Genomic DNA, 23,920 nt, shown 5'->3' with positions numbered 1-23,920 from the left:
CATTTTTGCTGACAGTACTCCTAGACCATTTACATTTTACATAATTATTGATGTGACTGAATTTATGTCCACTATTTTATTATTTGTTTCTCTGTTCACCCTCCCTCCATTTTCTCTTTTCTGCATGTTTGGGTTATTTGAACATTTTTTTTTTTTTAGTATTCCATTTAAATGCATCTATTTTGTTTATAACTATCTTTTTTTAAGTGGCTGCTCTACGGATTATAATATAATTATTTACCTTTTCAGATCTGCTTAGGATAGACATTTTTTCCTTTCCTTTTATTTTATTTTTAAAGATTTTATTTATTTATTTATTTGTCAGAGAGAAAGAGAGAGAGCACACACAATCAGGCAGTGGCAGAGAGACAAGCAGGCTCCCCATGGAGCAACAAGCTCGCGGGGACCCTGGGATCATGGCCTGAGCCAAAGGCAGCGGCTTAACCAACTGAGCCACCCAGGTGTCCTGATGTTTTATCATTTTAAGTGGAATGTAAAACTTTACCATCATACAGGTTCCTTTATTCTCCTTTCTTTATGTTGTAGTTTCATTATTATAGAAATATACATGGCAAACCCCATCAGAAAATGTTATGATTTTTTTCAACCATAAAACATATTTTAAAGAATCCAAGAGCATGTCAAATAATAAATAATAAAATGTTAAAGTAACCCAGATTTTACCATTTCTACTGAACTTCCTTCATTCCTGATATTTCTTTCTTTCTTTCTTTCTTTTTTTTTTTTTAAGTTGGCTCCCCACTGAACTGGGAGCCCAGCAGGGGACTTGATACCAGGACCCTGGGATCATGACCTAAGCTGAAGGCAGATGCCCAAATGACTGAGCCACCATTCCTGATATTTCAAGTTAAGTTCTGGTATCATTTCCCCTCTGCCTGGAGAACTTCCTTTAGCAATTATTTTTGAACAGGTCTACTGTCAAGGAATTCTTTTAATCTTCCTTCATCTGAGAATGTCTTTCTTTACACCTTCACTCCTGAACAATATTTTTATTGGCTACAGAACTTTGGATCTATGGGTTTTGTTTTGTTTTGTTTTGTTTCTCCTCCAGAACCTGAAAGATGTGATTCCACTTCCTTCTGGTCTCAACAGTGAGACTTCCTTCTCTCCTTCTGACGATAAATCTGAAGTAATTTAAATGTATTACCCAATACAGGATTATTTGTTTTTTGGGGTATTGAGTTTAATAAGCTCTTTTATAGATTTTGGAAACTAACCCTTTATTAGATATGTCATTTGCAAATACCTTTTCCCATTCCGTAGGCCATCTTTTAGTTTTGTTGATTGTTTCCTTTGCTGTACAGAAGATTTTTATCTTGATGAAGTCCTCACAGATCATTTTTGCTTTTGTTTCCCTTGCCTCCGGCGACATGTCTAGAAAGAAATTGCTACAGCTGAGCTCAAAGAGGTTGCTGCCTGTGTTCTCCTCTAGGATTTTGATGTTTCCTGTCTCATATTTAGGTCTTTCATCCATTTTGAATTTATCTTTGTGTATGGTGTAAGAAAGTGGTCCAATTTCATTCTTCTGCATGTGGCTGTCCAGTTTTCCCAGCACCATTTATTGGAGACTGTCTTTTTTCCATTGGGTATTCTTTCCTGCTTTGTTAAAGATTAGTTAACCATATAGCTGTGGGTTGATTTCTGGGCTCTCTATTCTGTTCCATTGACCTACGTGTCTGTTTTTGTGCCAATACCATACTGTCTTGATGATTACAGCTTTGTCATATAGCTTGAAGTCCAGAATTGTGATGCCTCCAGCTTTTCTTTTCTTTTTCAGGACTGCTTTGGTTACTTGGGGTCTTTTGTGGTACCAGGATCATGACCTGAGCTGAAGGCAGTCGCTTAACCAACTGAGCCACCCAGGCTCCCCATAGAAATGCAGCAGATTTCTGTATGTTGATTTTAAATCCTGTGACTTTCCTGAATTCATGCATTAGTTTTAGCAATTTTTTGGTGGAGTCTTTCAGGTTTTCTACGTAGAGTATCATGTCATCTGCAAATAGTGAAATAGAGCTAGAGGGTATTGTGCTAAGCAAAGTCAGTCCGTCAGAGAAAGACAAATACCACATGATTTCACGCATATATGGAATTTAAGAAACAAAACAGATGATCATATTGGAAGGGGGAAAAGAAAAAGAAGGAGAGAGGGAAATAAGCCGTAAGTGACTCTTAACAATAGAGAACAAACTGAGAGTTGATGAAGGGAGGTGGGTGGCGGCTGGGCTAGATGGGGGTGGGTGTTAAGGAAGGCACTTGTTATAATGAGCACTGGTGTTGTAGGTAAGTGATGAGTCTGAATTCTACTCCCAAAACCAATATAGCACTGTATGTTAACTAACTAGAATTTAAATAAAAATTTAAAGGGAAAAAATTGTACTTCCCTATAAATAACATGTCTCTTTTTCTGCAATATATATTATTTATCTATTAGCTATAACATATTTTATACTGCATATATATTATTATATATCATAATTATATGCCATTTTTCTTCTTGCGATGATGTGAGATGTAAGCAATGTAACATAGCTTTAAGTTACCACTGACCTTCAGATGATATATCAGAAGCACAACCATCTGCTTCTGGACCACACTAGATCACAGGTACCTGAAAACACAGAAAGCGAAACTGTAGATAAGAGGTGACCTCTATATTCTATATGTAAGTGCATTTTTAGATATATGTTCAATATATAATTTGCAAATATTTTCTCCTATTTTGTAGCCATCATATTTCATTCATCTCTGTTTGGCTCCCCCTCCAAACTCTGCCTGGTTCCATCCCCTGTTCTTTCCACTGATACCACCCCACCCTGGCTCATCTCCCCCTGGATTATCCCCCTATTCTGGCCTGCCCCATGTTCTTGCTTCACTTGTAGGAAGACTTAGACTTAACAGCAGCCAGTAAGCATTTAAAAAGGCACATTGGATCATTTCCCCATCCTTCAAAGGTACTCCATTCCTTTCACATTCATTTCCCCCTCGTTGGGGGGCCCAAGATGCCCCACATCCTCTGAACCCTGTTGATCTTACTGGTCCCTTCTTCTACTGTTGTCCTCCTTACCCATCATGCTGTAGCCACAGTGATCTTTCCCCTCAAAACACTGAGCTTGGGCTTGTCCCAAGGCCTTCACATTAGCTCCTACCTCTGCCTCGAGGGCTCTTTGCCCTGTTCTGCACTTTGCTGCCCCTTCCATCATTTACAAAGTTAAAATGTCACTGCTTTAGGGGTGCCTGGGTAGTGCAGTCGGTTAAGTGTCCGACTCTTGATTTTGAGCAGGTCGTGATCTCAGGGTCATGGGATCAAGCCCCGCATGGGGCTCCACACTCAGCATGGAGTCTGTTTGGGATTCTCTCTCTCCCTATGCCCTTCCTGCTCATGCTCTCTCTCTCTCTCTCTCTTTCTCTGAAATAACTAAATCTTTAAAAGAAAATGTCACTGCTTTAGACAGACATACCTTGAACACCAAATCTGAAGTACCCACTTCCATAATCTCTGTGACACCATGCTATTTTAGTACTCGGCAGAACAGGTATTACCATATGCTATTTCCCCCATTATTAGCCCACCTTTACTAGAATATGAGTTTCATGATAGCAGAAAATTTGTCTTGTTCGCTTCTATATCCCAGTGTCTAGACTTGTGCCTAGCACATCCTATAGGCTCAATGCATTCTCACTGAAATCCTGCACCACAGCATCTACCTCTGTCCCACACAGCTGGCCGTATTGTAAATGTTTGCCATCTGAATTTGTCAAGTAATCCATCCCCATGGCACCCAAGGTCCAAAAGCATCCCTGAGCTAGAAGAGGGAGAGAGAAAAGATACACAGGCAGGAAAATGACAAGAGAAAGTTTGCAGAGAAACCTTAAAGAAAAGACCAATTCCTCTAGAAGTGTTTTGGGAACTCTGTGGCAGAGTTTGCGTTTCCAGCTCTGGCGTGGGCTCCCACCTGAGAACAAGCCTTACCTTGGTTGCAGGGGCTGTTAGGCCCACCCGGAAGGCTCACGAGGCAATGGTGCAGTGGTAGGCCAGCCTGAAAGCCTCACAAGGCCTGCTTATCAGAGAAATTAAACTCTGACTTCAGCTGTGCTACTCTGAACCTGTCTTCCTGGTGTCTACAACTTGATTTTCCCATTCCACAATCCTTAGGCTGGTGGGTCAGCTGTCCCACAACCAGCGACAGCTCTTTGCTCCAAGCCTCTCTTGGACCACAAGGCACCAGGCCTGCTGGCTGAGCATGTCACCTAGGGGACATGGGCGGTTTTAACACACAGCACCACCAGTTTTTCTCTCCCTGAGAGAGGGAGAGAAGTCTCTTCTCCCCGAGACAGTCCTGGCCTCACCTCTCCCTGAGAACCTGGTAGGTGAGTGGTCTGAGGAGTTTCTGTGAAGAGCTGACACTGTTCTGGTGAATCAAGATGGCTGCTAAGGCCACCCCCCGGGGCACAGTGAGGAGCTGCTTTCCTGAGCACTGGGCCCCGCTTGAGTCCCAAGAGAAGATCAGCCACCCACCCTGTCCTGGCCTGGCAGAGAAGTTCCCCTGGGGTCAACACCCCTGCCTGGACTCCCAGGAGCCAGGTGAAGAAGCCTCAGACTTGGGGCGCCTGAGTGGCTCAGTGGGTTAAGCCGCTGCCTTCGGCTCAGGTCATGATCTCAGGGTCCTGGGATCGAGCCCCGCATCGGGCTCTCTGCTCAGCAGGGAGCCTGCTTCCTCCTCTCTCTCTGCCTGCCTCTCTGCCTGCTTGTGATCTCTCTCTGTCAAATAAATAAATAAATAAAATCTTAAAAAAAAAAAAAAAAGCCTCAGACTTCTGTGCAACCAAGAGTCATGATGTAAACAAATTTCCATTAGCTACTTATCTGAGATGGGGACTCCAGGTGCTAGGGCCATGGGTGGGCAGGGATCACTAGAGAAAGCCACCCTCTTTTTTTTTTGTGGCAGTAACTTCTGGGCAGTGGCATGGCCTTGTGTGTGGACTTTCCAGCTCAGAGGCAATACAGGGTTCTTCCACTCTTCTGTCTACTGGGCATCTCACCCAGCATTCCAACCTTGTCCCTATGTTCTGAGGCCCTGGCCTGGAGCTCAGGAGGGAGTGAGCCCAGAGGCAGCTGAATCAGAGCAGCCATGCAGCTGCTCTCGGGCTCTCTGATTTTGTTCTGTTGACGTGTCACCTACCTCCATTCCAGCCTGGACTGGAGAGCTGAGGCAGGAATTCTGTCAGGGGATAACTCTTCCTCTTTTTACAGAGCCCAGGGCACTGCCCCCTCACAGGCCTATCCTGGACCCTCAGTTCTGGGACAAATCCTCTGTGGGGCCCAGGGGTTTTTTTCTGGGGGAATCCAAGGGACTGCCAGGGCTCACCTGGGGAGACATGCTCAGTACAGGATGTGGGCTTTCCTGGGCCATGATGCCAGGATGGAGTGCAGAGGGTGGCTAAATGACAGGGTCCTTGATCTCTGGCCTCCCTCAGTAGTCGTCTTAGAAAATGCCATCTCCGTCTTTGCTTGGGTCCCTGCTGGCGGGCACCTGTTCAAAGGCAACTGACCAGGAAGCAGGTGCTTTGTTTACCAGGTGGCACTCGCCTATCTGCCTTAGCCAAAGTCCATCCTCAATTTCTGAGCCCGCCCTTTAAACCTGCACTGACCCTGCACCCTTTTTTCTCCCCTGGGCCCCTCCACCCCCTTTTCCAAAAGCAGAAGGGGGAATCTCTCTGTTAGCCAGCAGGGGGCACTGCTGCCACAGGGTCAGAGCTCCCCAGGGCGGGGGACTAGGGAGTGGAACCACTAATCCCCTGGGAAAACAGGTGGCCCTGAGGGTGGATTCTGGTCCTGTTGGACAACAGAAGGAGAGAAGGATGACGGTTTGATAGATACACCTTTTTGATAATTATACCCCATCCAGCAGTGGAGGCACCATTATCCAGGCTTCCCCACGTGTTGAGCCCACACACCCAGTGTCCAAAGGGCAGGGCCCAGGAGTCTTGAGGTACTACTATTTCAGCTTCTAGCTATGGTCAGTGGTGACTGGGCATTCCTGGGGCAGGCTGTGACCTTTCTAATCTCCTGCGCTACTCATTTTAGCTCAACACCTTCAGATCCCCAGAATCATAATCTAGACAAAGCTAAGGCCCAGGGTCTGGCCTTGGCCCCAGATGCAGGCATACAAATCGTGTTAGCAGAGTGGAGACCTCACTATATTTTTCCCAGAATGGGGAATTATGGAGGGCATCAAAAGGGTCATGCTTTAGGGTGCCTGGGTGGCTCAGTTGGTTAAGCATCTATCGTGGGCTCAGGTCATGATCCCAGGGTCCTGGGATGGAGCCCCCACTGCAGGCTTCCTGCTCAGCAGGAAGTCTGCTTCTCCCTCTCCCTCTGCCCCTCTCCCTGCTCATGCCTGTTCTGCTCACTCGCGCGCTCTCTCTCTCAAATAAATAAAATCTTAAAAAAGAAAAGAAAAGGAGAGGAAAGGAAAGGAAAGAAAAATAAAAGGAAAGAAGGGCCTTGCTTCAACCGGTTCCACATCCTGGCCATCCCCAAATCCTGTCCTCTGATTCTGCTCTCAAGTAGGCCTACTTCTCTCTATGGCCATACACCTAATCCACCCAGATCAACTGAGCTGTGTCTTGTCCACTGCCCTGCCTCCCGTACAGTCGGCTCCCAGACTAGTGTGAAGCAAGTAGGTGCCTAGGGTGCCAAAAGTCAGGAGGCACTCACTCTCACAGTCGTGCGAGTACAGAGTTGGCTCCTGAGAGTGACTGCCTCCCTATGTTTTGTTTGCCACACCCAAGTCCCCCCCTGGTGTGCCCACGGTTCATCCATCCCGGCAGCCACGGAAGTCTTCTAAAGCATTGGTCACTCCCGGTTACCCTCCCGGGGCCTGCCCTAGAATTCACTTCAACAAACATTTGGTGACAGACCCTGGTTCTCTAGGAGAGGAACCACAGGTCCTGCCCTGAGGATCCCCTGTCTGCCAAGATAAAGTCCAGACTATTGACTATGACCTTTGAGCTTCTTCCCAGAGTGGCCCCCATCGCTGGTTCGGGCTCAGCACCTGGGACGGCCACATAAAGCCATACTTGCAAGCAGGATCTGTCCTGTACTTCTGGGCCTCCACACTTTTCCTTGGGCTATTCCCACATTCTGGAATGCCCTCTCCTGTGGCTGGCCTATTAAACTGTGACTCATCCTTCAAGGCCCTCATGAATGCCACCTCCTCAGAGTAGCCATCTGTGGACCCTGCTGAGATCAACCGTTCCCATCTCAATATCCCAGCATCTCTGCCCCTTTGTCTAATACTCCAGGTATTACACACATCTGTCATTCTGCAATCAGCTGTGCACTTACTAAGTACCTACTGTCTGTGAGGACTCTGTGGAGTGCTAGAAAGGTTGCTCTGACTGCTAACATCTGCATCCTCTGCCCCAGGAGAACACCCAGAAGACCCATGGTCTTCAGGCTATTAGTGGTGGGAACCACAGCTGCTCACTTCTCAATCCCCACAAGGCCAGCACAGGCACAGGGCTGAGCAACATTCCATGACTTTCAGATGCCCCTAAGTCTTCAGCCTTCTGGAATTACTGCTTCACTAGAAGCAAAGTATGACATGTACCCTCCAGCCCCTGTGGAAAGCCATCTCCAACATTCATAATGGTTTTCCAGGAAGGAAGAATGGCTTTTGTTTCCTGGGGTGCCCAGACCTCCTTCTCCCAGCACAGTCTGGTCCATTTTATCCCCCAGTACAGATCCAGTCCTCTCAAATACTACCAGAGCAACATTTCATGTTGGCTATCTGACACAGTGACACACTCATTGTGATTTGTCATGGGCAAAGCTGGATAGCAGACAGTCATGCTTTCTCCTGGACCATCCAGGTGGGTGGCTCTCTGCTGACTCTTCACTCCCCCTACCAGTCAGCTGGATGGTCAGTCAACACATGCTTTCCTGAGGACAAATTCATTCAGAGAAAGCACTGCAACCTTTCACGCATGACTAAGGTCCTACCTAAATTGAGCTCCTTTGTGGACCTTCCTTCTTTTAAAGATTTTATTTATTTATTTTAGAGAGAACGCGGGCACACACACGTGGGGTGAGGAGGAGAGGGACAACCAGATTCCATGCCAAGCACGCAGAGCCAAACTGCAGGGCTTGATGACACGATCATAGTGTGAGCTGAAATGAAGAACGGGACATTAAACTGATCGACCCGCCCAGGTGCCCTGTGGACCTACCTTCTTAGAGAGGAAAGAGCACCCACCTGCTGTTAGCTGCCCCTTCCTCTTATTCTGTGTCTGGCTGGCCCTTGTCACTGTACTGTCCCAGTCTCTCTGCAGGGTTTAGAGGGCACACAAGGGAACAGGGCAATGGCAAAGGGAGCAGAGGTCTCCTTGGAGAGACAGAACCGGGCAGAAATGACCACAGTGCTGCTCGGGGAAGCCACAACCCTCCATCCTTCCTCCCTTTGGGTGATCCAAGACTTTCTGTAGAAACTGTCTTGTTGCCAAGACGACCTCAGCGAAAGCGTGCAAGCTACTGAGGCAATGTGAATACATTCATCCATTCATCCATCACCCATCCTTGGGACACTGGTTCACAGGGCACCTGCTATGCTCAGCCAATGCCGGATCCTGGTACCACAGCAGTGAACAAGAGAGAGTACCCACCAGACCACCCACCTTGCCTCATCCCTGCTTTCCTTGTGTGGATATAACTATAACTCAGCACTTGCTGTGTCCAAACTACAAAGACACATTTGTGTTATCTTCTAGCTTGAGGTATACCTACTGTTTCTAAAATGTGACCTCGAACGGAGCCCAACACAGACACTCTGAAAACCAGGTCCTCTCCTACATCAAATTTATTGGCGAGGATGAGGGTTTGGCTCCCTGCCTCGAAGATATTATTTGGACTAGGCAAAGGACCAGCACAGGCTCCAGTCTTGGGAAACAGGGAGGAGACAATAACCTACTGGTCTAGGGCTTCACTAAACTGCTATCATGGTTGCCTGTCCCCTTGGGGACACCCCCCTCTCTGTCCTAAACCTTATTCCTAGGGCAGCCCCTGGAGTTGGGATTCCCAGTATGAGTCACCAGGTCACCAGGGGCTGTGCTCAGAGCACAAGCTCTACTCTTGCAGCATTTGGAGTTTCCCTGGCTCTCTCCCAGGCCAGCCACCCTGATCCTTAGCCTGTGCCAGAAGAAGGGAGTGATGGCCCGGACAAGGGATGCTAGAGGGTCTATCTGCCTGTCCCTCCAATGGCTGACTAGCTGCTTCCTCTTGGCCCCGTGGCACCTGCCCCACCCCCAACTCATTTGAACCTAGAGAGCTCCACTTGTTTCTTTTCATGAGTCATGGTCTTCGAGCTATTGGAAAGGAGATCCCTGTCACAGACTTGGGGTCTCAAAAGCAAGAATCTAGATGACCCTGCCCACCCAGACTCCAGGCATTGCTTTGGTCTGAAGAGGCCAGGACTCTTCTCACCATTCCAAGCTCCCATCCTTCCTGGCTCAGATCCAGGCCCAACCCACAATCATGCCTGGCCTGAGCTGCAAGCCCTGGGGAGAGAAGGAAGTGGCCGACCCCCACAGCCAGCATTCCTCTGTGGTGACTATAGTCTGCTCACTGCCCAACCACCCCATCTGGAGGGCAGTTCTCAGGGAGCTACAGGGGACTCCCCCCTACAGGGGATGACCCCCCTTAGGCCTCTTCTACTGGGGGGGGGGTGTCTTTGTTAGCTGGGGCCATCAGGACTTGACTGGGGTAGGGAGACAGGAGAGCTGGGCCCAGAGGTCTCCTGGAAGCAAGTCAGAGGGTCACAAGGCCTGCCCTCAATGCTTCTCACTCCATTTCTTTACTAATTCAGTTAATATGGAGACCCTCTTGTGGTTAAGGCCCTTCTGTTCTAGGCCCTAGTGGGATAGGGCTGCACACTTCAGGAGCTCCAAGTCATAGAGGGAGGAATCGTCCAATAAATAAATAAATAAAGACATAGAGGGGATCATTTCAGCAATGATATGAGCTATGGAGGCAATAAAACGAGATGTGACATACACTCAGTGGTACAACTGGAGAGCTCATCCGTTTGAGGGGCCTCCCGATTTCTCAGACTCTACCTGCCCATGCACAGCCCCCTCACACACTCCCACAGCGCCCCTTCTGTTTGGGGGCTGGGGCAGGTGCATTCAGGTGGGGCTTTTCCGGGACCGGTTTTCCCCAGCTCCTCTTGGAACTTCCAGAGGGCCACTGGCCCTCGACACTGGACAGCCGCCCGTCACCCGCTGCTACCGCGCGAACCTCAGCGATCCCGGCGCGGTTCCCGGAAATTCCTCGGTTTCCCTGTGGCAGCCGCGTTAGCAAGAAACCGAAACTCAGGCCCCGCCCCTTCGGCGCGGCTTCGCAGTACCCGGAGTGGGGGCTGGGGCCTGCGCAGGTGGGCTGGTCGCTTCTGGCCGTCCTGGCCGGCCCCTCCCCCACCTGAGGAGCCCGGCTGGCAGCGACCACCCAGCGGCTCAGCACACCCACGCCTCCCACAGGATAGCTTAGAGTCCAGCCCGAGTCGCCGGGGCTGCAGCGGACTGCGGAGTGCCCCAGGCTGGGCACGCAACGCGGCCTTCCGCTGCAGCAGTCCAGAGGTGGGCGCCATTTGTGGGCGCCCTACTGTGTGCCCGCCACCCAGTGGGGAGAGAAGGAATGGCAGGGGCATTTACAAAGAGCTCTGCACCCGGAGTGTTGCTAGCTTCATCACGCGGAAGGGGTGGGGGTGATAATGGCATAAATAACAGTTCAGCAGCTTGCCTAAGCTCACGCAGCCTGGAACTGCGGAGCAGGCTGAAAACGCTTAGCCCGCCCCGGGAGGTTCGGAGGGGTGGAGAAGGAAGTGCCCTGGGCTGCGGGCAGGTGAGCTGCCTGGCACGGGCTGGGCAGCCAGCTGGGGAGGGGGAGGGGCGGTCCCAGGCAGCCACCAGGGCGGCACGGCTGGGAGGCTTTGCTTTTCTCCGCCCTCCCTCCCTTTCCAGGAAGCCGGCCGGTTACCCGGGCTCACCCCCAGCCAGGCCGAGCAGGAATGTGGAAGTTAGCCTGAAAGGCTTGTGCCCCCTCCCCTACACACACACACACACACGCACACGCACACACACACACACACGCCCCTCCCCTACACACACACACACACACACACACACACACACACGCTCAGATCAGGTTGGGGCAGCGCGAGCGTGGGTCACCTGGAGGCGAGGGGCTCCAGATCAGGACTCGGGTTCCCCAGGGCGAAGTAAGGGTGCTGCTGCCCCCAGGAAAGCCTAGAATTCTGCCAAGAGCTCTAGGCGAACGACAGTGGGCGCAGGCGCTACCGAACCACCCATTCGTGTGGTGGGCGGGGAGGATGGTGCTTCCAGGCGAAGTCACTCCGGGACTTGGCCTCCAGGCCTGGCCCCGGAGCACCCCCCGCCCCCGGCCCCGGGCCCCACGGGGCGGATGGAGAGCTGAGGCCTCTTTCCTCCCAACCCAGTGTTTATAAGAAATGAAACTGCACAGGGCATCAGCAGCAGCCCACACTGACACCCGCTCCCCCTCCGAAGTTCCGGAACAGTCCACAGCGCTGGAGCGATTCCTGGCCCACTCTTCCATCGCAGGACCCCTTAGGTGCAGCCAGCTGCAGCCTCCCACTCTGCATTTAGGATTTTTGTAAGAGCACAACGCTTATTTTGCTGTGTCATACAGCATTTTTGCCAGAGTTGTGAGAGGGGAGGGGCTCCTCTTGAGCCAAACCCGGAGCTGACCCAGAGCAGGACTGCGATTCATATTTGTTGAATGAATTAAGAAACGACTTTCGTTCTTCCAACTAGGTTCCTTTCAGGCAGGGTGATGAAGGCTGGATTCTCCAAGCTTTTGGGTGCTTTCGGACGATTTATGCCTGACTTGTGCTCTGCACTTCACAGTTTAGGACTGCCTGCCTCCAGGTTTGCTGTCAAAATAGAAATGATGGCTGGAAGGAATTTTGAGGATCTTAGGAAGCCCTCCCTTCGGAGCTGGAAGGCTAGAAGGCATGCTGTGGGTTCATCTGCTTTGGGGACCATGGCTTTCTCTCTGGGTAGCCTGCTCCATAGGGACTCAGTGCCCTCCTACTTTCAAAAACCTGGTGAAAGCCTGGCTGAGTTTTGCACTTCAGAACTAACTGGAGCCCCACCGCCCCAGGGGGGGAACACTGTGTTCTGAGAGCCCAAGGGAGGGAGCTACGGACTGGAATGGTCATGGGGAAGACTCCTATAGGGGTGATCTTGACCCCTGCATCCCTATTGCAGAAATCACCTCAAAGAAGGCTCTGCCAACCTAGAAAACTCCAGGGCCTAATACAGTGCAAATTATCTTTATTAAGTAATGGTATGGAGGGAGGCATGCTGTGAGTGAGACCAGAGCTAACCCCAGCTAACTCCACCTGCAAATGTGAGGAACCTACTCAGGTAGGTCTCTTGCAGAAAAATGCAGACTTTGTTCTCTAGAAGTTCACCACCCAGGTGATAAGTGCAGAAAAGGAAGCATGAAAGTTAAGAACCAGGGGTTTAGAAGGCAGGGAAGGAATTTGGTCTGGCAGCTTTGGGGGTTCTTCCTAGAGGACCACTAATTTCCTCTGGGCCCAGAAATGGAGACTGACACTTTGTGTGTTGGGTGGGGAGAGGAAGGGGGGGAATGAGACTGAGAGGGGTGTGTGTGTGAGTGTTGCCAAACACCAGAGGAAGATAGGGATGAGGAGCAAATAGAAGGAGCAAAGACATGAAGGGAAAGATAGTGTGTTCAAAGACAGAAATGCAGTGAGAGGTTTACGCACTATTGTTAATACATGTCATTTTGCTCACATTTTACCATTTAGAAAGTTTGATAGCCTGTCCAATTTCATCTTCATAATAATTAGGAGAGATGGGCAGACTGTCTCTTTTACAGAGAACACAGAGGCCCAGAGAGGAACGGTAACTTGCCCAGGGCCACATGGCAAGTGGCAAAAGCACATGAACCCAGGCTTTCAGACCCAAATCCTGTGTTCTTTCCACTGCTCTCTAGTTTCTGCCAGGGGTAGGGGAGCTGGGGGAGATCAGGTTGGTGTAGCACCTGGGAAATCAGAGTGAGCAGCGACCTGAATGTGGGGCTAAGGAGTCTGGGGAAAACTCAGAAGCTCCTGGCAGACCCGAATTTTTAGGGGATCAAACAGAGTTAGGCAGATCATCCTAGTGCAGAGGTATCTAGAGGGGCAGGCCCACCCTGGAGGGAGGGAGGCCTGAGGATAGGCTGTAGCAGTAACAGTCTGGTCCTGGTATGTGAAAACACAAGGATGCAGGGAAGAAAGATCTGGAGGACCAGGTGAGGCAAAGAAGGGAGAAGGATAGGAAAAGACTTTAACCAGGAAGGAGCTGGAATTAGGATGAGAGAAAGCTGTAGAAAGTGTAGAAAGGGGAGGGAGGCGAAGAGTTTTGCTTGTGTGTCTGTGAATCTGTGGATAGGGCTATAGTGTAGTGTCCAAAAGGCAACCAGAGCTTGTGTTTGGAGGCTAACTGTCCGCAGGGGATGGCTGAAATGACAGAAGATGAGTATTTTGAGTCAGAGAGGACTAAAGGCCTGGCCCTGAATTACTAAGAAAAAACCTAGGGAAGGCTCTGTTTTGCTTAGCATCATAGGGAATGTGTGATACATTTAAGAATGGATTCAAGAGCTGTTACAACAAAAATTTGGGACACTTAACCGGGGTGTAGTTCTATTTCATTGACTGGTAGTGTAGCACCCTTGATCATGATAAGCAGATTCTTATAGGCTTCAATATCAAAAAAGAATCCCTAGACTTAGAAGTTAAAAAGAAAAAAAAGGTCAAACACCCCTTCAAAGATGTAAATGACATTTTCATCAGTAAATTCTAACATTGGGGAATTTCTCCTAAGCAAAAAAATTGACATGGGCAAGATTTAGCTACACAGCGTTGTCTGTATTAGGAAAATATGGAAATAACCTAAATATCCTACAACAGGAGATTAATCAGTAAGTTTTTATTTATCCTTATTAGAGAATAAAATATACCATTACAAATTGTATTGTAGAAGTACACTTCATGACATCGAAAGATAAACAGATACAGATGATTATCTGTGAATTAAAATAAAGTCCTTGTTTTAAAGCACTTTTTACAGGCTCCTATTGCCTTTAAAGTGTCATTCTGATCAATTTCTGAGACACATGAGGTGCAAACTTCCTTTCCCTGATCTCATTTTGAATATTCCAGTCTCTATATCAGGTTCTTAGAGACAGGACAAGCATCCATTTGCTGCATAGAGAACAGACTTCACAACTCAGGAGCCACCTGCTTTCTGCTCTTCTGGCTCCGAAGGTCTTGATTTCTGTAGTGGGTTACCACTCCGTCTGCCATTTAAAGCACCCCAACCCTTCTATGCCTTCCTGGGCTTCTGGATCTTCCATTTTTCTTAACAGCCAGCTAGGCTCCTTCCTTGCAGTTCCTCCTGCCTTTTTGCCTCTCTGACTGCACCCACCACACTCTGGGAAACAGCTCTGACCCATTCTTGCTGGGCTCTTGGGAACCAAGCTTCGTGTTATCACAGCATCAAATTCTAGTGCACCAGAATTGGATTAACCCATCCATTTCCTCTGTGGGAGGGAGTCAGTAGAGTGACTGACAGGTGGAATGCTGCATCAACCAGTCTATTTATAGCCTGCACCATTGCAACTGGGTGCTGCTGCTGTGAAGGGAGAGCTGGGTGAGGGGAATGACACGGCCAGTCCAGCCTGGGGGAGCAATTGACTTCTGAGTCAGCAACTTTGGGGAAGGTGAGGAAAGAACCTGCTGGGCCAGAGTTCTGGATGGAAAATGAACACTCAGTCCAGTCTCTAGGAGTACAAGTGGGGCAAGGTCTATTTTAAAGCACAAGAGTTAAGTAGCTGCCCTTCCCAAGAGCCTGGGACCTGGGTTCCTCAACCCTTTGGCCACATCCATGGCCTTGGCCATCCCTAAGCAATTTCCCCCATGCTGCCCAGAATCTCTCTGCTGAGGACCCCAGGCAATACCAATGCAGCTACGAAGGAGCTCCCAATGCAAGGGCCATGTGAGGCTGTGTAGGTGGCCTAAGGCTGGAGTGCTAGCAGGAACAAGGCTACCCAAGCCCTACCCCAACTCAACAATCGGGGCTTCTCTGAAATCCTTCCTTTCCCTAAGGTCAGCTGAATGGCAGTTCCAAGGATGTAGACCCACAAGAGGGGGAGGTGCCTCTCTGCCATTGTTAGTCTCTGGGCAGGAACCTCAAAAGCCACGAGCACCTGCTGTCCCCAAGTGCGGCAGGGTGTTTTACAGACATAATTTCTCCGTCGCTGTAAACCAGAGAGATGGGGCTTCTTATTTTATAGTTGAGGAGACTGACGTTCCCAGTCCCATGTCAGGTGCACCTACAGCGACCAAACCGGGATTTCCTCTCCTCCGGCAGCCCCAAGCAGCACCCCAGGCAGATTAGACTTTCCTTTACTTCGTCAAGGGAGGTGAGTGCCCTGGAGGTGGGTCACCGCTCGAGAAGGGGGGAGTATAAGGGCCCAGGCCCTTCTTTCTCGGCACACCATGAGCAGGCTTGAGGAACCAGGCTAGTTTAGGGGATTCAATCCCGGTATGTTCATCCTGAAGAGGACGGCAGGTGCCCGGGTAACCACCTCACCTGCGCTCAGAAGACAGAAGTCCCCCACCCCCAGGAGAGGAGGATGAAGAGTTGGCCACAGGATCAAGCAGGTTGGGAGAATACGGAGTGAGGGGAGTAACTGCGGGCCGGGGGCCTTCGGCTTTCCAGGACAGCTTTCTCCGGGGCTAGCTGGTGTGGGGGTGGAGTGGGAGCGGACGGGGCGGGCCCGCGGTGGCCCCAGGGCGGCGGCGCCGGGCCGGAGGGGGTGGGGAGGAGCAGCCGCCCTGTACTTCCCCTTCGCCGCTAGCTCTACAACAGCCTGATTTCCCCGAAATGATGGGGCGGCACCGACCAATAGGCGCCCTCGCGGCTCTTTAGGAGGCGGGGCCCGGCCTGGGTTGGGGGAATCCCGCTAAGTGTTTAGATTTCTCGCCGGCGCCGCTGCCCCGGCAGAGCGCGCCACTCCTTCGTCGAGGCAGGACGTGCGCCTAAACCCGGTCGAGCAGAGGCCAGCCAGAGCTGTGCCAAGCCAAGGCCAGCCGTGCCCAACGGCCCCTCGACCCGGGCATCCTCTGCCTTCCCGCGCTACCTCCCGGAACTGCGCTCCCGGCGCGGACACAGCTGCCCCCAGCCGCGCCAGGACCTTCGGGCGCCGCGGCTGGATCGCGCCCGCTGCAGAGGTGAGCCCGCCTTCGCTGCGGGGGGGACCGGTGGCGTCGAACAAAGGCGCGCAGGGCACCAGGAAGTGGGGGCCGACAACCCCAGCGGGGAGAGTCGCGGGCGCGCGGCGTTGCCTGGGCCCCCGCGCGGTCTTGGGAGGGCGCTGGAGGAGCGGCGAGCGGCAGCGCGGGGAGGGCGGGCCGCGCGGCGTGGACCGCCCACGAGCCGAGGTTGCCGGCGCCGGGCCGCTGTCGCAGATCTTTGTGCGCGGAGCCACCCGGCCTTCTGGGTGGCTCGGTAGGTTTGTCGCGCGCATCCGTGAGCGGTGCCGGGAACTCGAGTGTACGTCCGCGCGTGGGCGCCCCGTGCTCCTCGCGCGGGCTTTCGGCGGTCCCAGCTCTTCGCCCAGGCCTTAGGTTTCAGGCCGTATGTGCAGGTGTTGGGGGCTGGGGCTTGATGCCCTGGATGGCTGGCGGACCTGCTGGGGCTTTGGAAGAGGCGCCACAGGTGTTCCTTCGGCTACCAAGCGGAGGAAGGGAGCGGGGCCCGAGGGTACCTTGTCTGGAGCAGCGTAGATTAGATGGGGGTGGGGTGGGGGTGAGGGTAGAGTACGGGGTGACTGCCTGCCACTAGGGAAGATGCACAGCTAGTGGTAGTGGCAGAAACTCAAGTAGGGGAATTTATTGGCATCAACCAAAAGAAGCCTCTCCCTTCCCAATGGATTTGAATTTGGGAGGAAAGTTCTGGTATTAAGATATCTGTGTATTTTATCTGTTTTTCCTGCACATAAATCCTGAAACTATCACTTGCATTCCTGTCTCCTCCCAAGAGTGTTTAGAGGAGTGTGGGGGAAGGGGCTTAAGTGTTTTTGCCCAAGATGTTGAAAATATTTGGAGGGCAGTTTTATAACAGTGAAAGCCCCTTCCCCCATGCTTGTAGTACTTGGTACTTGGTGGAAGGCATAGGAAAATAACTGAATGACCTTGGAGGGGTGGGGGGAGGGGTGGTGATAGGTGGCCGGCAAGTAGTGCCTAAGGGGCTGCTCTACAGACTCCAAACCAGAGCCTCTGTTTTCTCTTTACAGCCAACATGCCCATCACTCGGATGCGCATGAGACCCTGGCTAGAGATGCAGATTAATTCCAACCAGATCCCAGGGCTGATCTGGATCAATAAAGTGAGTATAACCTTTTGGGTTTTTCTGCTGCTATTTTAACACATGTTCTTTGGGGGACCAAGAGTTCAGATACAGCTCAAAAAGGGAAGTGATGGGGAGGAGGCAGATGTGCTTCCCAGTGGGTCCTGCGTGCAGGGGGGATGCAAGACCCAGCCTTGGACTGCACTTAGCCAACTTCTGCCTTCCTTTTTCAGAGTGGAGGGGGCACTCACCTGAGGGCACTGACAGTTTCTAGCAGCAGGACCCTCCCAGCATCTGCAGAGCCAGAAGTTCTGATCTCTTCTGAGGGAGACTACAAACACACAGCATCCTACAGGGTTCCCGTCAGCTAGGAGACAGAGAAGTGGGCACTAGTGACAAGAAGTATGGCTGGTTCGGCAGCAGACCCAAAAATTAACCTTGCACCGTTGGCCCAGGCCCAGGAAACCTCATGCTGGTGCACAAATGGCAACACAGACCCTGCAGACTTAGTAGTAATAATAATATTAATAATGATAGCTGATGCTTAGCGTACACTCCCTACAAGCGAGTGTGACACTGTGCTAAGTTTTTTACTTATATTGCATTACTGAGTCCTCACAGTAGCCCTGTGATGTAGATCCTATTAATATCTCCATTTTCAGATAAGGGAACTGAGGCACTGAAAGGTAAACAGTGAGTTCACAGAAGAAGTGATAAATCCAAGATTTGAACCTGAATAGTCAGACTCAAAAATCCATAGCATTAACCACCAGTCATGACAAAAGTGAGGCTTAGTCTTTATATTTGTCACTGTGATTTCTCGTTTCACAGAGACCAGTGAGGGACCAGGAGGTATAGTGACAGTGCCAGTGTCACACAGGTAGTCAGCATCCAAGACTGGCAGAGGGCTCCCTCAGGTATATGGCCAGGACCCCCTGTGTAGGAGCCAGTGGTCCCAGGTGTCCTAAGCAGCCCTATATGATGGATGGAGTCCTCCCTTCCATGTTGGTGCTGAAAGCCAGAGAGCATCCCAATGTGCTCTGTGTGGGTCCCACACATCTGTAACAGGCAGAGGGAGACCTTTGCTGAGCTGATGTTGCCATAGCTCTTCAGAACCCAGAGCCCCTACTGAGAGATTGAGAGCTATACAGTTGTCTGTTTAAGCCATTCTCAGGATGGGTCAACCCAAGCCAGATGTCAGGGTAAAAAGGGGAAGTCATACTTTTCCCAGACTTGGGGGGCTGGGCAGACTCATGCAAAAAGCCTGTGGCCTCTGAGATAACACAGCCTTGTGTGTGTGTGTGTGTGTGTGTGTGTGTGTGTGTGTGTGTGCCGTTCAGGAGGAGATGATATTCCAGATTCCATGGAAGCACGCTGCCAAACATGGCTGGGACATTAACAAGGATGCCTGTCTGTTCCGAAGCTGGGCCATTCACACAGGTGTGTGCCCTGGTCTCCAGCCCTGAAGGGTCCAGGGAAGAGCAAGGGGAGTCACTTCTGTTAACACAGAGGTTCTTTGTTGGGGTCTCTGAGTTCCTGAGACTGTGACAGAATTGGGGGTGAGGAGGGGGCAGACTTATATTTCTGGGGGAAGAGGTCCATCATTTCACCAAGTTCTTAAAGGAACTTGTGAAGTCAGTATCTTAGAAAGCATGATTTCAAGGAGTTCGTGGCTGGTTGAAAGCTCCCCCTGGCACAAACACTTGTGAGCCGGGATACTGAAAGAGACCCAGGTCTTTCATTTTCTTGATGATCACCAAGGTCCTGGCCCAAGGCCCATAGAGTTAGCAGCCTCCTTTTATCCTTGAGGGTTGGGGCTCTTGGTCCATCTCAGATCAGTCAGCACGCCTATCAGTAACTGTTCTTTGATGCCTACTCTTTGTCCACTCCTGTGTTTGGAAATATCAGATAAACCCTAGTCCCTACTTGCTCTCTGACTGCTGACAGCCCAAGCAGGGAGACTGGTCATGGTATAGCACCAATACAGCTCTTTAGGACATATGGGCCCTCTAGTGCTTCCGGCTGGGCCCTTCGGAGAGGCCTGCTGAATGTGTCTGAGCCGAGCCTGGGCATTTGAGAATTCCTGAGGCCTGCAGATGGTCACTCAGGAATACTGGCTGTTTGGCCAGTGTGGGTCTCTGGTAGCATGACAGCTCAGGGCTACTCTTGTCTTCCTCCTCCCAGGCCAGGGGGCAGCTGAAGATCCCCACCTATGGCCCTGACAGTCCTCTTCCCTCTTCTGCCCACTAGGCCGATACAAAGCAGGGGAAAAGGAGCCAGATCCCAAGACGTGGAAGGCCAACTTTCGCTGTGCCATGAACTCCCTGCCAGACATTGAGGAAGTGAAGGACCAGAGTAGGAACAAGGGCAGCTCAGCCGTGCGGGTCTACCGAATGCTCCCGCCCCTCACCAAGAACCAGAGGAAAGGTAGCCAAGAGCTCTGGGTCTTTAGGTAGCAATTGGTTGGGGGGTAGGGAGAGGTGAGAAGGGCTGCTGGGGCTGATGTGCCTGTCCCAAGACTGACTGCCTATCTGCTTCACAGAGAGGAAGTCCAAGTCCAGCCGAGATGCTAAGAGCAAGGCCAAGAGGAAGGTGAGTGTGGTCCTAAGCTGCTAGTCTTTGGTCTCCTGGGAGTCAGCGTGGGCAGGGGAAGAAATGCCACAGCAAGCCTGGGCCTGAGCACCTCCCTCCTGTTGCAGCCATGTGGAGACTCCAGTCCTGATACCTTCTCCGATGCGCTCAGCAGCTCTACCTTGCCGGATGACCACAGCAGCTACACCGCCCAGGGCTACATAGGGCAGGATTTGGAGGTTGAGCGGGACCTAACTCCAGGTGAGCTGGGCCGGGTCTGGCATGAGAGCACCTAGGTCACGGGGATGGCTCCTTCTCTTGGGTCTAGGGAGCACTGTGCTTGAGGACAGTAGCCATTTGGAGCAGGCAGCAGGGCCAGGGCTGCTGGGTGTCCTGCAAACTGAGAAAGCCCACAGTTCTGACCTGCGGTTTCTCCTGTCCTTCAGCACTGTCCCCATGTGCCGTTACTAGTACGCTTCCTGACTGGCACATCCCAGTGGAAATTTTGCCTGATAGCACCAGTGAGCTCTACAACTTACAGGTGTCACCCATGCCCTCCACTTCAGAAGGTATGTGCTTTTGAGGACTGCCTGCCTGCCTCTTGTTTGGGCCCTGGGAAGGGTTCCCTGAGGGAGAGAGGATGGATGCGCAGAACTCCACCAGGCACTGACGGAGGTCACTGTGCTGGAGAAAAGAGAGAGGTAGCCGGGGGCTGCACCTTGGTCTCTGATGGCTAGTTTTCCTGGCTCCTCTGCAGCCCAGTCTCTGAGGGTGAGGAAGGAAGCAGGGCGGTGGGAAGAGGTGTGGCTTCGGGGTTCTGGAGGCTGAGTCACTAGGACTGTGTCCTGTTCTGGCATCTCTGTGGTCACAGATGTCTGCTGGGAGGCCAGTGTGTGTGTGTGCATGAAAGGTGACGGCACTGGTGGTGCCCGAGCTGCAGAGCTGAGCCAATCTCTCTGCTCTTCCCACCCACAGCCACAACTGATGAGGATGAAGAAGGGAAATTAACTGAGGACATCATGAAGGTAAAGCCCATTCCAACCTGGGCACTCGTTCAAAGTGGCTGCTTAGGAGAAAGAAAGCCACTCAGCCTACAAATCAGAGGGTGTAAGCAGCGGCTCCTGTGACTGGACTGCTTGCATAGTTCTACAGGTGTCACACCTATGGTGCCCTCCTTGGCTACTGGGAGAGACACCGTGGAAGTGAGGATAGGAGGGAGGCCTGCTCTCTGACCAGCTGCCCAGGAGCAAAGCTCCAGAGCCTGAAACAGTGCTGAGTCAGCCACTCTCTGCACCGGGTCCCTGGCCTGCGTCCTCTGCCCCAGCACGCCCTAGGCCTGTTGCCCCACTGGCCTGGGCAGTGCACGTTAGGTTTTCATAATCAGCCTTTGGGATCTTTAATCTGATGGGGTTTATTCCCTTTTTTTTTTCTTTTTTTTTTAAAGCAAATTATTCTCCAGGTTTTTTTTTTCTTTTCTTTTTTTTTTTTTTTTTGCTTCAGTTTTAAAAGTGAATATAAAAACATTTTTGCAGTAGTTGTACCCAGGCTCTGTTTCATTAGCTTAGAAAACTTGAAACATAGCTGTAGCTCTTTATCTCCAGGTTTTCTAGACATCTTTTCTTGAGTCATGATGCTACCCATTGCATTAAGCCACATTCCCAGTTGGTATGTCCTCCTCCCCTAGCTGAGGGGGAAAGTCTTGGAGATTCTGTGCCAGAGGGTAAATGTGGGAGTGGAAGTCCAGGGCAGACCCTCCCTTCCCAGGCCTCTTCCTAGCCTCATTCCACAACTACATCCACTTGAGAATGTGCAAAGGGCCAAGGGTATGAGGCTGGCAGGGAAGCTTTGGCTCACTGAACGCAGGGCCAGAGGATGAGTCTGCACTGGAAGTAAGCTGATGGCTTCTTGTTCCTCTGTCCACAGCTCTTGGAGCAGACAGGGTGGCAGCCAACAAACGTGGATGGGAAGGGGTACCTGCTCAATGAACCCGGGGCCCAGCCCACCCCTCTCTATGGAGACTTCAACTGCAAGGAGGAGCCAGAAGTTGACAGCCCTGGAGGTAAGAAGTCCCTGGAGCTAAGGATTTCTCCCACAAGGGAGAAGCTTGCAGGGGGTGGGAAAGGGGTGGGGACTGGGCCAGGGAGCAGCAGAGGCAAACCACCTTTCTTAAACACTTCTTGTGAATTGGCTGCTGCTCCCAAGTACTTAGGTTTGCCTAAAGATGAGGGGGGCTTACTGCTTCGGGTGGGCAGTAGAGGCAGCTGTGTCTGTGGCTGGGATAGGCTGAGGGGGTGGGAGAACACACCTGTCTTCATCCTCCATCCTCATACAACCTTCTTCACATCTTCTAGGGTATATTGGACTGATATCTTCAGATCTGAAGACCATGGACCCCAACTGGCTGGAGGGCCTGTTGCCCCCAGTCAGACTGCCCTCTATCCAGGCCATTCCTTGTGCGCCATAGCTGCACCCCAGCCCCCTTTAACTCCCCTAGGCAAGCAGGACCTGGCATCACGGTAGCTGTGATGCAGAGAAACAGGACTCCTGTGGGCTCCTTGACATGGCAGAGTGTTACTCCACTGCTGAGCAGGGATGGGGCCTCCCTCCTTAGGATAGTAACCTCTTGCAGTCAGTCAGGCCATGGTCTGGGCTTATCTTGCGGGGTAAAGCTGGCCCTGGCTCCTGGGAAGATGGGGTTCTGAGAAGGACGTGTCAGGTGGAGGTCTCAGAGAGGAGTCGGCCTCCAGCTTTTCCCTCTAAGCCCAGCTGTTGAGAGAGGGTCTCACTGTCACTGAGGTGGCCCAAGGGAACAGACCAGTGACCTCAGAAAAACACAGCACTGACCCCAGGGCTGGCTCTGCACTAAGAGACGATTGCACTAAGTGAATCCTGTTCCCAAGGAACCCCCTCCCTTCCCACCTGAGCCCTGGGGACTGTTCCAAAGCCAGCAAAATGTGAAGGAAAATGGGGCCCTGCAGGACAGTGCTCCCTCAGCCTCAGAGGAGCTCTGTCCTGCTCGGGCTGAGGGGCTTGGGAAAAAAAATGGCACTTTTTCTGGTGGACCTTGCCACTTTCCTGATCAAGGTGTACACTAACGAACCCCCAAGCTCTCAGCCTTGCATTTATTTATATTGTGCCTTGCCCTGCGCCCACCTGCCCCACTCAGGCAGGCCCCGGCAGCCCTCAGCAGGCCCTGGGAGGGAAGTGTGAGCGCCTTGGTATGATTTTTAAAATTGGAAATGTCATCTAATCACTAAATCATGTGTGACCACATACATACATGTGTGTAAATATGTACATTTGTCTTTTTATAAAAAGTTAATTGTTTATAAAGGGTGTGGCTTTTTATTTAGAGATAAACTGCAGATGGTTTTCCTTTTGATAGAGACATTCTGATGAACTCATTCTGGGCATCCTGCCTGCACTTGACTGGGGGTGAGCAGTGACATGCACCTATCGCAGAAGCCTTGAGTTATGTTCACGGAGAAGGTGACAGGAAGAGGGGACAATCCTAGCACACAGACATGCTCATATAGATGCAGTCTATAGATGCAGTCACTTGCCCTTGACATTATAGCCAGGCTGTGAGTTGAACTGGGGCTCCAAAGCCTGAGGAGTGTTAGGTTTTGAGTTCTGAGTACCTTGCCATGAACTTTATGTCCTGCTAAACTCAAATCCAAGTGTAATCAGATGCTACTTCAAAAAAGTTAACACCTGGTACTGGCCTGGTCATGGACAGCCACCACAGACACCAGCCCAAAACCGGTTCCGGAGGCCCGTTGTGCTAGGCATTACCTGTCTAGTTCTGATGGACATGTCCTTTTTCTACACTGTCCACTATAGTAGGCAGTGGTAAAGTCACATGTGTCAACTG

The 23,920-nt window shown here is 51.3% G+C and overlaps 2 protein-coding genes across 4 annotated transcripts in view; one reads left to right on the top strand and one right to left on the bottom strand.

The window, feature by feature from the left end:
• RAD50 (RAD50 double strand break repair protein) overlaps window positions 1-23,920 on the bottom strand; it is a 231,606-nt gene that overhangs the window by 134,421 nt on the left and 73,265 nt on the right. Inside the window, exons 4-5 of one of the 3 annotated variants that reach the window (XM_047729119.1) lie at window positions 17,727-17,842; window positions 2,569-2,629 (exon numbers count right to left, since the gene is read on the bottom strand). The gene's annotated coding sequence lies outside the window, so the exon portion shown is untranslated. Of the gene's footprint in view, window positions 1-2,568; window positions 2,630-11,247; window positions 11,336-17,726; window positions 17,843-23,920 lie in introns of those variants that run through there. The other 2 variants (XM_047729121.1, XM_047729120.1) reach the window with 2 other exon arrangements.
• IRF1 (interferon regulatory factor 1) lies at window positions 15,384-23,379 on the top strand. Its single transcript, XM_047729131.1, has 10 exons — window positions 15,384-16,358; window positions 17,423-17,514; window positions 18,816-18,915; window positions 19,726-19,902; window positions 20,018-20,067; window positions 20,175-20,307; window positions 20,493-20,615; window positions 21,022-21,071; window positions 21,970-22,105; window positions 22,398-23,379. Exons 2-10 carry the CDS (start codon window positions 17,428-17,430, stop codon window positions 22,508-22,510), a joined length of 969 nt encoding a protein of 322 aa, XP_047585087.1. The 5' UTR covers window positions 15,384-16,358; window positions 17,423-17,427; the 3' UTR covers window positions 22,511-23,379.

Source organism: Lutra lutra, chromosome 5, assembly GCF_902655055.1.
Source record: "Lutra lutra chromosome 5, mLutLut1.2, whole genome shotgun sequence".
Classification (NCBI taxonomy): domain Eukaryota; kingdom Metazoa; phylum Chordata; class Mammalia; order Carnivora; family Mustelidae; genus Lutra; species Lutra lutra.
The sequence above is the reverse complement of the archived record's forward strand: the minus strand, read 5'-3'. Positions and strand labels throughout refer to the sequence as shown.